The following is a 14,418-nucleotide window of genomic DNA, read 5'->3' on the forward strand; positions in this document are numbered from 1 at the left end:
CCTTTATGAAGCTGTAACCACTGCTGCATGTTGAGACTGGCGTTTATGCACTTATTTGTGTATCAGTCACATAAAGATACAGTGATTTAAGTCAGTCCTGTAGCTGTGTCATAGGAAGTCGCACCTTTTCCCCCAAGTTGTCACTGTGAATCGCATCCCTCATGAATGGCAGGAAATGACTCTCTTGGCCTGTGAGTCAGAAAACTGAAATTCTGGCCTCTTGGACGTAACGTCTTCAATTCCCAATGGCCTCATGTATGTGCTGCCACAATCACATGGATATTGTAAGCATTAGCAAGTAATATAACCCACTCCAGTGTTCTTGTCTGGAGAATCCCAGGGACGGGGGAGCCTGGTGGGCTGCCGTCTATGGGGTCGCACAGAGTCGGACACGACTGAAGCGACTTAGCAGCAGCAGCAGCAAGTAATATTTTAATGTTGTTTCCCTTCAGTGTGCTAAACATACACAGATTGGATCTTTACCTTTTGCTTCAGTTAAGTATTTAACTACTTCTACCAGACAAGGTTGAAATATTCTGAGAGGGTTTTTTTTTTTTAATACAATATTAATGACCATAGTATTGAAATAATTTCATTACTACCTTTCATTACAAATGAATGGCTCAACTCAGTGAATCGTGAAAAAATATCAATAAAAGCTTGAATACCTGATAGAAGTATGCGTACGTGCTAAGTCGCTTCAGTCGAGTCCGATTCTTTGTGACCTTATGAACTGTAGCTCCCCAGGCTCCTCTGTCCATGGGATTCTCCAGGCAAGAATCCTGGAGTGGGCTCCCATCCCCTCCTCCAGGGGATCTTCCCGACCCAGGGATCGAACCCAGGTCTCATTATGTCTCGCACTCGCAGGCGGGTTCTTCACCACTAGCGCCACCTGGGAAGCCCCTGTATTTTGTAATAAATGTTATTGTTGATAGAAACTTTCTATTGTGGCTTAACTTGCTGTTCATAACTAGTACTGCTTTGTTCGCAGGATGTGTTGAAAGACCTCGGACACACCAAGACGCAGCTGGAGACCACCGCCTTTGACGTGCAGTTCTTCATCTCTGAACATGCTCAAGATCTGTCTCCCACCCAGAGCAGACAACTATTAAGGCTCTTAAACACAACTCAGAAGGGTTTCCTTGACGTGCAGGACTCAGTAACTACCCAGGTGGAACATTTAGAGGCTCAGTTACAGCTAGAACAAGATCTCGATCATCAGAAGGTCTGCCTTTCTTTGTGGGGTGGAAATTCTTGGCTTTTAGCACTTCAGTGTGAAACCTGTAATGTAGACCCCAGGGGCTGTGGGTAGGAAAAGATAGGAAGGGTTTTCTGCAATGGCAGTGAATGGACAGGGTATGATGTAGCAATTCTACAATATATAAAGCTATTTTGGGTCCTAAAAAGGCTAGAACTCGTTGCTTTTAATTTCCATGTTTCCCTCAAACTACTGTTTTTAGGGGAGAGTTATAATTTTTTTCCCTAGGAGGAAGAAATGTGTATGCACTGAGAAATGTCCAGGGACAAACTGATGAACATATGGAGAGTGAAGGTTAAGGGTGTCTTTTCTTCTTGGGAACAGGGTGGCCCAGCAGTATGGGACTGGGCTCTGGAGCCAGGCTGCCTGCGTTTACACCCTGTTTACACCACTCACCCACTGTGGGGACCCAGGGCAAGTCACTGAACCAGTTTTCTCACTGGGAAATTGGAGATTGTAACAGTGCTTACCCGGTAGTATCGTGGGCATCAATGAAAGAAAGAATGAAAACTCTTAGGACCTTGCCTGGCACGTGTCAGGCTCCTAGTCAACCTGATCCATGGCTATAGAATGAGTAACTAGAGTGTATTTAATAGGAAGATGAAAGATGCAAGCAATGGCTGGATTAATCTCTTAGGATGATGTAATGGATTATTTGGGGTGGTCCGTTCAATAGCAACAGTGCACAGGGTGGCCAGGATTGGCCCCAGTGATGAAGGCACGAGACCTCGTGCAAAACTCCTTCGATCTCCTCTGGAAGCACAAGCGTGGTCTCCAGCATGATATCCTGTCTACACATAACGAGTATATGCTCACAGACTGATCACAACTAACTTTTGTTTTGATATCCTTTTGCAGAATTAATTGTGTGTGTCGCAGGTTTCAAGAGCTTCAGAAAATGGGATGTTTCTTCTGTCGGTCAGAAGCTCCACCTCTTACACTTATGCGTGGCCAGTGTTCTGTTGAGCGGTGTCATCAAAGCGTGATCTCCTTCCCTGTACACGAGCCACGCTCTCATGTTCTGTGTCACTTGCTCAGCGTGTACCCCACTGCTATCATGTTTACAGCATACGTAGGGAAGCTTATATAGAGGAATCTTGCAAAATGGGTTGTGGTAAACAGCTATGACAGTAGTGAGCTGGGGGCCAGTTCATAAGGCTGTGGTTTTCTCCCTTCAGCTCGTGGCTGAGCGTCAGCAGGAGTACAAGGAGAAACTCCAGGGCATCTGTGACCTCCTCACCCAAACCGAAAACCGCCTCATCGGCCACCAGGAAGCCTTCGTGATCGGAGATGGCACGGCTGAGTTAAAGGAGTACCAGTCCAAGCAAGAGGTAGGATCTAGCTTTGCTTTAGTGGGTCGAGTCCATGTTAAGATGGATTACTGGTATTTGGAGAGCATTTGGGGTTACGGGAAAGTAGTCATCCCTTTACTTTTTCAGAGGCAGGGTGCACCCAAGACACCTCTAGATCTGAGCTTGAAACTTTATACTAAAAGTTGTATTTCAGGCTCCAGCAAGCCAGGTAATTTTCTTGACTCTTTTTTGGTGAGATGTTGAACGGAGGAGACATATGTATAGGAGCTTTGACAGATGGGAGAAAACCTTGTATGATAAGTTAGAATCTGGATGCATTGAAGACCAGTCACTCACAAATCAGGAGACACGTCCATGAGTTTGGGTTCTTGGTCTTTCTTAAGTTCATCTTATTCCTTTCATTGTTCTCTGAGATTTGTTTCTTTTCATTGAAGGATAACAAGCAATAGTAACAGATAAAGCTTTATTTCAGTGTCAGGAGAAGGAACAGTCTCTTTGCTGTGAGATGGTTCCTGGTTCTGCTCCCAGACTCTATGTTGCTGGTTTTGTAACTGAAGCTCTCAGAGCCTCACTGACTATGTTGCTCATACTTCTACTGCTGTGTCACTGTCAGAGTTAAAAATTATATGTCAAGGGACCAGCAGTTAATGCCGTATAGTAGTGGCTCAGTGAAAAGTGTCTCTTTTTAAAAAATATATATTTATTTATATATTTTAAAGTACAGTTGATTTACAGTATTATATTAGTTTCAGACGCAGAACACAGAGACTCAACATTTAACAGATTACACTCCATTTAAAATTAATATGTTGGCTATATTCCCTGTGCTGTACAATATATTCTTATGTTTTATGTATTCTATACAGTGTTCATAGATTGGAAGAATTAACACTGCAAAAATGTCCATACCACCCAAAGAAATCTATAGATTCAGTGTGATCCCTATCAAAGTACCCATGACTTTTTTCACAGAACTACAGCAAATAATCCTAAAGTTTATATGGAACTACAAAAGACCTTGAATAGCCAAAGCAATCCTGAAAAAGAACAAAGTTATAGTTATCTTGCTTCTGGATTTCAAACTCTCCTACAAAGCTATTGCCATAAAATGAGATAGCATTGGCACAAAACAGACACAGAAATCAATGGGGCAGAACAGAGCATCCAGAAATAGACCCACACACTTACAGTCAATTAATTAAGACAAAGGAGGCAAGAATATACAGGGAGAAAAAGCCTCTTCACTAAGAGGTGCTGGGACAACTGGACAGTGTCGCTTTCAATTCAGATACTTCCCAGAAAAATTTGGGGAGCCTTAAAATAAATTATGGGGAAAAATAACATGAAGACTTAAACATAGTACAGTATAGAGAATGAAATTATAATGGATGAAAAGAAGAGAAAGAATTACATAGAGAAATCTAATGAGAGGAAAGCTATAATAGTTGAGGAGAGATCTTACTCTGAGCTTCCTAGCAGCCAGGGCAAAGAAGCAAACATTACATTTTATAGACTCTGGCATTTAGAAGAAAAAACTGTCTTTGCTTAAAAGTTATCTTAGGAACAACTTAGCTCATAATTTAGGGAATTATTTGTTTTTATGCTGAGCAGTAGATAGATGTTAATTAATGTTTAGAAAGAGAATTGATAATATTAACATGTATTTAAAAACTTTTATTTTATGTACTCACATAACGTAAAAAAATCTGATGTGTGCAAATTTGTAAAGTTTATAGACTAAATATTTGTTTTCAGTGTTTTACAAACCACATCCATTTGTTAACCATGCAAATCTTATACCTTTCTTTAATGTTCTTCGAGGTTTCAAATTGCATTAAATATTACGGTTTAAATAAAGCCATTCAAATGAACATAGTATTGAATATGCTTTTTCAGCCTGTATGTGTTGTATGTGTTCTCTGCCCACACCTACCCCTACTTCTAGAATTATGGTTTTGAAAGAATTAAATAGGTTTACTAATTTAGTAATTTTTTTTTCTTTTGTGTTAAAAAGGAATTACAGAAAGATATGCAAGGAAGTGCACAGGCATTGGCAGAAATAGTGAAAAACACAGAGAATTTCTTAAAAGAGAGTGGTGAAAAGCTGTCACGAGAAGATAAGGCTGTGATTGAACAGAAACTGAATGAAGCTAAGAGCAAGTGTGAACAGCTGACTATAAAGGCAGAACAGTCAAAGAAAGAGCTGGAGAAAGTTGTGACGACGGCCATCAAAGAAGAAACGGAAAAGGTCCTTATTCCGATACGTGGTACCCTGTTCCTGTGGCTTTGTTGAAAATGACGAGGATATCAAGGGTCTTGATTTATCACATGCTGTCAGGTGGTCAAAGCGATGATTAGCGCCAGAGACTACACTTTTGGGTTTTCATGTATATAATTGACCAAATTTGAAGAATTGGCCTTGTTGAACTTAAAAAAAAATTTTTTTTATCAAAGTTGATGTGCATTATGTAAGTGACAGATATACAACATAGTGGTTCACATTTTTTAAAGGTTAGAGTCAATATATAGTTATTAAAAATATTGGCTGTATTCCTTGTGCTGTACCATATATCCTTGTAGCTTTTTTTTTTTTGGCCTCACTTGCGAAATCTCAGTTCTCTGATAAGGGATCAAACCTGTGTCCTCGGCAGTGAAATCACGGAGTCCTAACCGCTGGACTGCCAGGGGGTTCCCTTCTTGTAACTTAATTTCTTTTACATATAGTAGTTTGTAGGCTTTGTTGAACTTTTAAAAAAATCTCAATGGGATTGTGGAACTTTCTGCTTGTGACATGTATGAGGTCTCATCAATTATAATTTTGGAATGTGTTTTAAGAACAGTGGAAACTTCAGAGGAACTGCCGGTGCTGTAAGGCTTAATTTCCTCATGTTCAATGTTCAGCGTGGGTCTGGTTTCCCCACTCTGATTTTTCAGTGACCTAACTATTTGCTTTCGGAATGTTAAACACCCATGCCTCGGCCCATGTTCAAGGTTACCTGTTGTGACCTTTCCTGCCCAGGTTGCAGCTGCAAAGCAGCTGGAAGAGAGCAAAACCAAAATCGAAAACCTCTTGGACTGGTTGGCAAATGTCGACAGAGAGTCAGGACGGGCAGCGGTGGAGCCGAAACAGGTCATTGAGCAGAATGGGACGCACTTTCAAGAGGGTGATGGCAAGTCGGTGATGGGAGAAGAGGATGAGTTTAACGGGAACCTGTTGGACACGGACGTTGACGGGCGTGTCGGGACCACCGAGGAGAACCTGAACCAGCAGTACCAGAAGATGAAGGTGCGCTGTTTCAAACAAGATGTTGTTAGAGTCTCCTTTCGGGTCAGTTGTCCCTTCAAAGCTCAGGGACCCTTGAGAGTAAAGTCCTTTTTTTCTAGGCTCGTCATTATGCCAGAAGAAGTTGTGCTGAGACTTGTAAACAAGTCAAAAGCAATGAGAACTACATCGTTAGATGTGGAGTTCTTCTCTATAGAGCAGAGTTGTAAGGAATTAACAGCAGTAGCAGTAATAGCCAGCGTTCGCAGATGGGTGACAGTGGTCCAGCATGCTTCAAAGCTCTTCCGGCTTGACGCATCACTTTGTCCCTTTCGTACTCTGTAAAATGAGAATATAATTATAGTGGTGATGAGCTTATTATTGTTAATGTTGTTATTATTCTCATTTTACAGATGGGGAAGGCTTCCCTGGTGGCTCAGTGGTAAAGACTCCACAGGAGTCGTGGAGACGTGGGTTTAATCCCTGGGTTGGGGCAAGCCCCTGGAGAAGGAAATGGCAACCCACTCCAGTATTCTTGGAATACTTGGGAATGCTTGCGAAATCCCATGGACAGAGTAACCTGGCGGCTGTAGTCCATTGGGTTGCGAGAAATTGGACACAACTTAGCGACTGAACAACAACAGATGGGAAGAGTAACTTACAGAATGAGCTGTCTTGGCCAGGTCATGACTCTAGTGAGGGATGGAGTTCGGGTTTAAACCTAGGCTGTGAGCTCAGTCCCTCTGCTGAATTCCAGTCCCGCCCGCTGTGTCCTCTTGCGTTCATGCAAGCCCTCTGCAGACCTCAGCTTGTCTGTCTTCGTGAAGGCTGCTGTAGAGGAGAGGAGAGAAAGCTCACTGCATGAAGGAAGTCAGAGCTAACGCGAGTGCTGTTCCAGGAGCCAAGGGGGCGTTTGAAAGCTGTTTTTAGAGAGTCACGAGTTTCATCATTTGATTTCAGTGTTTGGCTTTTGGTGGGTTTCAGAAATGTTTGCGGTTCTGCTGTTTGCCTTTGTCTTTGGCGTCTTGGGATCAGTGCTCTCTGAGCAGCTTTTCTGTTACAGGAATTAGAAAGTAAGCCAGGAGTGGGGATATTCATTACATCACAATTTCAAGAGGTTGTTTCATAAACCTGACTGTTTAATTGCATCTTAAAATGAAAAATGTAATGATTTCCTAAAGGAACCTTGTGAGTCAGTTACAGAGGAGTCAGGAAAGGTTGGGAACTCTACCGAAGGAGTGAAAAATACCAGGGTGGACCTGACACACAGGTGCTGCTCAGGAAACTCTTATTTTTGGCCACAGTATGACGCTTGCCCTTCTGAACTTCTTACTGCTGAGAAGATGGGAACCTGAAGGAATTCAGGAATTTCTGTTCTCCTGGCAGAATGGAGAGATGGCCCAGAGGCTCTGGAGCACAGGGTTCTGGAGCCAGCTCTCTGTTTGTGCCATGCGTCCTGGGCTCGCTGGTTTCCCCCCTGCAGCCTGTCCCCCCTCATCTGTAAAAGGGAAGGATGGACCGGGTGACTCACAGGTATGATATACACCTGTCCAACCTACTGGACGGAGGTGTCCTGTGAATATAATTCACGTATGGAAGACATCACCTGTGGGAGAAAAGTAGTTTAGACAGAAGTACTTGCATACGTCTGCCAAGCGGCAGGTGCTTTTACAGGCAGGGTGAGGAGCAGGTCTGGTGAGTCTGTTCTCTGCTGATGTCTAGGATCAGACATTTCAGGAAGAGCTGCCCCACAGAAGTGCTCCTTGGCCCTGTTCACTTGATGGCTGGCGTGGTCTTTTCTCAGCCTCTGGGTGCCAGCTCTTTTGTCAGTCACGAGCAGAATGAATTCCGTCCTGGTGCTTGCCTGCGGGACTGAGAATGACCGGGCAGGTGGTAACCATCTGCATTCTGTGGGTGCTGGGAGGCGGCGGCTTCCTGCTGAGTTGAGTTGGGGATGGGTGGGTGAGTGTGGGGTTGGGGCCCTCCTTCGGGGTTAATAGGATCATCAGAGAAGGGCCACACAGGAGAGGGAGATTTGTGCCACGATTTAGAAGAGATGGGAGTTGCCAGGCAGGTATTTGAGGGTAGAGCTGGAGCCAGACAGGAGAGCAGCTGGAGAAAGGGGTCCCAGTGCACCCGTGGGTGGGGGTGGGTAGAGGTGGGTAGAGGTGGAGTCCAGGTGCCTGGTCGGTGGGGGGACAGTCAGGTCCCAGAGGGGATTTGGAAGTGGTGGGATCAGGCCGTCTGGCTTATGTAAGTCATCACAAGAAATGTGGAAGTGGCCCCAAAGGATTATTACACGTTTTAAAAACTGAAGTATAGTTGATTTACAGTGTTGAGTTAGTTTCTATGGTACAGCAAAGTGATCTAGGTATACGTATGTATACACTTGTGTTTATATTCTTTTCCATTATGCTTTTTACCACATTTTAATGGCATGATGGGGTAGATGGAAGAAACTGGTTATGGCTGGAGAGGAAGAGGTCCCGGCCTCCTGAGGCCCACACGGCTGCCCTGAGGGCCCAGGGCGGGTACTTGTGCACACCTGTGACCCACCTGCCCTTCGCCTGCCTGCCTTTCACCTGCCTGCCCCTCACCTGTGACCCGCCTGCCCCTCACCTGCCTGCCCCTCGCCTGTGACCTGCCTGCCCCTCGCCTGTGACCCGCCTGCACCTCGCCTGTGACCCGCCTGCCCTTCGCCTGTGACCCGCCTGCCCCTCGCCTGTGACCCGCCTGCCCCTCGCCTGTGACCCGCCTGCCCCTCGCCCCCGCCTGCCCTTCACCTGTGACCCGCCTGCCCCTCGCCTGTGACCCGCCTGCCCCTTACCTGTGACCTGCCTGCCCCTTGCCTGTCATCCGCCTGCCCCTTGCCTGTCACCCACCTGCCCTTCACCCACCTGCCCCTCACCTCTGACCCGCCTGCCCCTTGCCTGCCTGCGCTTCACCCGCCCGCCCCTCGCCTGTGACCTGCTCTGTGCTCCACCTCCAGGGTGGACTTGGATCCCTGGCTGTGCCAGGCTCTGTGGGCAGTGTTCTTCACACGTGGCTTCCTGGGTCCTTTCAGCACATCTGTGGCTGTAGGGTATTGCCCTCTTTGCACATCAGACACGGAGGCTCAGCCCAGGAGCAGCTCCAGAATGCTCCTCTATTGTACCTGCTCCTCTGACTTCCCTGGAGCTTCTCTGGATGTGTAGTGTTCTTGCTTACTGCTTATCTTCATGTTTTTTTTGACGCTTTCAAATTATAGATTCTTTTTTTCCTATTAAGTATTTTTTTCAAGATCATTTCCTAAGCAAATATCATACTTCCTTGATCAGTAATCAGGTGAAGACGCTCCCCGTCCCTTTAGGGAGCTTCTGAGGAAGGGATGAGCAGAACTCCAGAGCAGGTGGTAGATGCTTGTTTTCAAGTTGGAAGAGTAATTTGTTCCGTTCCTCCCAAACTTCTCAAATCGGTACTTGTTTTGTGCGCTTGCCTAAGTCCTTTCCAGAGAAGACTGATTAGATTAGGTGAGCGTGCTCACAGTGTGGCTCCTCCTTTGGGGCCCCGCGCCCTGACCCCCGCCCCGCGCCCTGACCCGGCCCCGCGCCCTGACCCCCGCCCCGCGCCCTGACCCGGCCCCGTGCCCTGACCCCCGCCCCGCGCCCTTACCCCGGCCCCGCGCCCTGACCCCGGCCCCCTTTCGCACAGGCGCAGCACGCGGAGCTCGCGGCCCAGCACCAGGCGGTCCTCGCGGCCACGCAGGCGGCCCAGGCCTTGCTGGAGACGCAGGGCCACCACCTGTGCCCGGAGGAGAAGGAGAAGCTGCAGAGGAACGTGACCGAGCTGAAGACACACTTCGAAAGCGCGCTGGCCGCATCGGAGACGGCCGTGCGCAGGACGCGCTCCCTGCAGGAGGAGCTGCAGAAGTTCGACGCCGACTGCGGCGAGTTTGAGCAGTGGCTGCAGCAGGCGGAGCAGGACCTGCAGAACCTGGAGGCCGGCGCGGACGACCTCAGCGGGCTGGCGGCCAAGCTCAAGCGGCAGAAGAGCTTCTCAGAAGACGTTATTTCGCACAAAGGGGACCTGAGGTACATCACCATCTCTGGCAACAGAGTGCTGGAGGCAGCCAAGGCTTGCAGCGGGAGAGAGGGAGGCGGCCGGGCTGACCAGGTGGACACCTCTGCTGCCCACAGAGAAGTGCAGGGCCGCCTGGACCGCGCCACGGACCGCTTCAGGTCCCTCTACACAAAGGTAAGTGCGGTTTTTAAAATTGATGTCTAGTTGATTTGCAATGTCGTGTTAATTTCTGCCGTACAGCAAAGGGACTCAATTGTACACGTGCATATTCTCTCTGATATTCTTTCCATCAGCGCTCATCGCAGATATTGAATATAGTTCCCAGTCCTATGTTTATCCTCTCTATTTAAGATAGCTCACCTCTGCTCATCCCAGACTCCTAACCTTTCCCTCCCCCTGGGTAGCCACTGGTCTGTTCTCTATGTCTGTGACTCTGCTTTTGTTTCTCAGGCAACTGTGTCATATTTTAGATTCCACATACAAGTGATATCATATGGTATTTGTCTTTCTGACTTCCTTCCCTGCTCACCTCTAGGTCCGTCCATGCTGCTGTAGGTGGCCTTACTGCATTCTTTCTCAGGCTGAGTAATATTCCATTGTATATATGCACCACATCTTCTTCATCCAGTCGTCTGTCGATGGACACTTAGGTTGTTTCCACGCCTTGGCTGTTGTGAATAGCACTGCTATGAACACAGCGGTTAGAGTGCTTGTCCGGATATAGGCCCAGGAGTGGTATTGTCAAATGGGATGGTAGCTCTATTTTTAGTTTTTTGAGGCAACTTCCTGTTGTTCTCCATAGTGGCTGCACCAGTTTACATTCCCACCAACAGTGTAGGAGGGTGTTGTTTTCGCCACACCCTCTCCAGCATTTATTATTTGTAGACTCTTTGATGATGGCCATTATGACTGGTGTCAGGTGGTAACCTCGTAATAATTGATTTGCATTTCTCTTAACATTTAGTGATGTTGAGCATCTTCTCATGTGCCTCTTGGCCATCTGTATGTCTTCTTTGGATAAATGTCTATTTAGTTCTGCCCATTTTTCAGTTGGTTTTTTGTTTTGTTATTGAGTTGTATGAGCAGTTTGTATATTTTAGAATTTAAGCCCTTGTTGGTTTCATCATTTGCAAATATTTTCTCCGATTCCATCCTTTTTCACTTTGGTTTGTTTATGATTTCCTTTTCTGTGCAGTAAGGTTATTTCATTTTTAACTTTTTAATCTGTACCTATAGTTTTCACTCTGTCCTGTTAACTTTAGTTTTGGAGTTAGAAGCAAGAAATCTGAAAACTGAAGCAGGGAAAATAAGGCATTTTCATCTTGCTTCCATCAGTCTTATTCATCTGCATTACTTCTGCAATATGTATTTAAAGATTAAGAATGTAAAGTTATTTATTTAGTTCATGTAGTGTGGTTTCCAGGCAGCCCTGACTATAAAACTTTGTACTACCCATTTTGACCAGCAGGTGGTGTGTGTATTTTGGATCTAAGCGGAGAACTTTGGTAAAGGTGAAAAGGAAAGATACACCTATTTGAATGCAGAGTTCCAAAGAATAGCAAGGAGAGATAAGAAAGGCTTCCTCAGTGATCAATGCAAAGAAATAGAGGAAAACAATAGAATGGGAAAGACTAGAGATCTCTTCAAGAAAATTAGAGATACCAAGGGAACATTTCATGCAAAGATGGGCACAAAAAAGGACAGAAATAGTATGGACCTAACAGAAGCAGAAGATATTAAGAAGAGGTGGCAAGAATACACAGAACTATACAAAAAAGATCTTCACGACCCAGATAATCACGATGGTGTGATCACTCACCTAGAGACAGACATCCTAGAATGCAAAGTAAAGTGGGCCTTAGGAAGCGTCACTACGAACAAAGCTAGTGGAGGTGATGTAATTCCAGTTGAGCCATTTCAAATCCTAAAAGATGATGCTGTGAAAGCGCTGTACTCAGTATGCCAGCAAATTTGGAAAACTCAGCAGTGGCTACAAGACTGGAAAAGGTCAGTTTTCGTTGCAATCCCAAAGAAAGGCAATGCCAAAGAATGCTCAAACTACCGCACAATTGCATTCATCTCACACTCTGGCAAAGTAATGCTCAAAATTCTTCAAACCAGGCTTCAACAGTATGTGAACCGTGAACTTCCAGATGTTCAAGCTGGATTTAGAAAAGGCAAAGGAACCAGAGATCAAATTGCCAACAGCCATTGGATCATAGAAAAAGCAAGAGAGTTCCAGGAAAACATCTACTTCTGCTTTATTGACTATGCCAAAGCTTTTGACTGTGTGGATCACAACAAACTGTGGAAAATTCTGAAAGAGATGGGAATACCAGACCACTTGACCTGCCTCCTGAGAAACCTGTATGCAGGTCAGGAAGCAACAGTTAGAACTGGACATAGAAGAACAGACTGGTTCCAAATAGGAAAAGAAGTACGTCAAGGCTGTATATTATTACCCTGCTTATTTAACTTATATACGGAGTACATCATGCGAAATGCTGGGATGAAGGAAGCATAAGCTGGAATCAGGATTGCCGGGAGAAATATCAATAACCTCAAATATGCAGATGACACCACCTTTATGGCAAAAAGCGAAGAAGAACTAAAGAGGCTCTTGATGAAAGTAAAAGAGGAGAGTGAAAAAGTTGGCTTAAAACTCAACATTCAGAAAACTAAAATCATGGCATCTGGTCCCATCACTTCATGGCAAATAGATGGGGAATTAATGGAAACAGTGTCAGACTTTATTTTGGGGGGCTCCAACATCACTGCCAATGGTGACTGCAGCCATGAAATTAAAAGATGCTTGCTCCTTGGAAGAAAAGTTATGACCAACCTAGACAGCATATTAAAAAGCAGAGACATTACTTTGGCAACAAAGGTCCGTCTAGTCAAAGCTATGGTATTTTCAGTAGTCATGTATGGATGAGAGAGTTGGACCATAAAGAAAGTTGAGTGCCGAAGAATTGATGCTTTTGAACTGTGGTGTTGGAGAAAATTCTTAGGAGTCCCTTGGACTGCAAGGAGATCCAACCAGTCCATCCTAAAGGAGATCAGTCCTGGGTATTCATTGGAAGGACTGATGCTGAAGCTGAAACTCCAATACTTTGGCCACTTAATGCGAAGAACTGACTCACTTGAAAAGCCCCTGATGCTGGGAAAGATTGAAGGTGGGAGGAGAAGGGGACGACAGAGGATGAGATGGTTGGATGGCATCACCGACTCAATGGACATGAGTTTGAATCAACTCTGGGAGTTGGTGATGGGCAGGGAGGCCTGGCATGCTGTGGTCCATCAGGTGGCAAACAGTCGAACACAACTAAGCAACTGAAATATAAACTGTAACTATAGAGTACTTTGCAGCCTCAAACTTGAGAAGGGAATCTTCATCTCTTAAAATTTGCTTCATAAGTGTTTGCTTTACATGTATATTTAATCAGTATTATTTTAATACTGAGTGGCTAAGAGACAGTTTCCATTTCTATTTTTCTTGTGGACCAGTAAGAGAATTTTGTTTAAAAACAGCAAAAGAAGTAAAAAAGAGAAAACATGTCCCTGTTTAGAGTATAAGCTGAATGGTCTGACCAGGCTGCGTCCATGGCTTGCGGAGCATCGTTGGCTGTTGGCCTTGTCTTTCTCCTGGTCTGGATTCTTCCTTCCCTCCTCTTGTTGATCAGTCTCTCCTGGTCTGGATTCTTCCCTCCTCGTGTTGATCAGTCATGCACAGCACAGAGAAGGAATCCATGGAGCACGGAGACCATCTCTCTGTCCGATGCACACTCTGCAGCTGGTGTGTCGACTCCGTGAGACGAGCCCCTCTGGTGACTGACACCTAGGCCCTTCAGTCTGGCTTCAGACTCAGCCCCGTGCATGTGTGTTTGAACTGGTATAAATCTAATCTGTCTCCTCAGTTTTATGGCAACTTTCTGATTGGTTAGAGGCAGCATCTTCATGTCAAGGAGAAACTCTTTGCTCTGTAGGTTTCGCTCGCTTTGGTTGAAGTCTGGTGTCTTACAGGGCATAGCCCATGGGTCCTGAAGATTGTATGTAGTAGTAGCAGATGTTGATTCCCACTCTTCCTTTGCTTCTCAGTGCAATGTCCTTGGGAATAACCTCAAAGATCTGGTGGATAAGTACCAGCACTACGAGGACACCTCGTGCGGGCTTCTCTCTGGGCTCCAGGCCTGCGAGGCCACAGCCAGCAGACACTTATGTGAGCCCATTGCCGTGGACCCTAAAAACCTACAGAGGCAACTGGAAGAGATGAAGGTAAGAAAAACAAGAGGGAGGGAGAGCTCTAGCCCCATGGTAGTCCCACAGGAAACCTTCCTTTCCCCCCACCTCTGTGATCCTTGCCCCAGGGCAGGGGGAGAAGGGCTGGGAAGGTACATGTGTCCCTCCGGGGGACTCCTGACTTGGTTTTCCGATGTCTGTTCATTTCTCTTCCTTCTGCTCTGGTTTAGCTGCTCTGACACTGCTGTTGTGGTTTATATCCCCCACCCGTCCCTCCTGGATCACCT

General features: G+C 45.8%; 1 protein-coding gene and 1 long non-coding RNA gene across 12 annotated transcripts in view; one reads left to right on the plus strand and one right to left on the minus strand.

Annotated features, from left to right (window-relative positions):
- DST (dystonin) overlaps positions 1–14,418 on the plus strand; it is a 512,241-nt gene that overhangs the window by 366,235 nt on the left and 131,588 nt on the right. For 6 of the 11 annotated variants that reach the window (XM_081519063.1, XM_081519065.1, XM_081519062.1 and 3 more), the window contains 6 exons: positions 992–1,225; positions 2,437–2,589; positions 4,586–4,819; positions 5,591–5,857; positions 9,524–10,066; positions 13,991–14,167. In XM_081519063.1, coding sequence (XP_081375189.1) covers positions 992–1,225; positions 2,437–2,589; positions 4,586–4,819; positions 5,591–5,857; positions 9,524–10,066; positions 13,991–14,167 — 1,608 coding nt within the window. The remainder of the gene's footprint in view (positions 1–991; positions 1,226–2,436; positions 2,590–4,585; positions 4,820–5,590; positions 5,858–9,523; positions 10,067–13,990; positions 14,168–14,418) is intronic. The other 5 variants (XM_081519069.1, XM_081519070.1, XM_081519071.1 and 2 more) reach the window with 1 other exon arrangement.
- Positions 7,214–8,426, minus strand: LOC145516963 (uncharacterized). Its single transcript, XR_014061880.1, has 3 exons — positions 8,379–8,426; positions 7,440–7,705; positions 7,214–7,331 (listed from the first exon to the last, which is right to left on the minus strand). It is a non-coding gene; the product is annotated as an uncharacterized LOC145516963 (long non-coding RNA).

This window comes from Giraffa tippelskirchi, chromosome 8 (genome assembly GCF_054371585.1).
Source record: "Giraffa tippelskirchi isolate mGirTip1 chromosome 8, T2T-mGirTip1v1.2.pri, whole genome shotgun sequence".
NCBI classification, from domain to species: domain Eukaryota; kingdom Metazoa; phylum Chordata; class Mammalia; order Artiodactyla; family Giraffidae; genus Giraffa; species Giraffa tippelskirchi.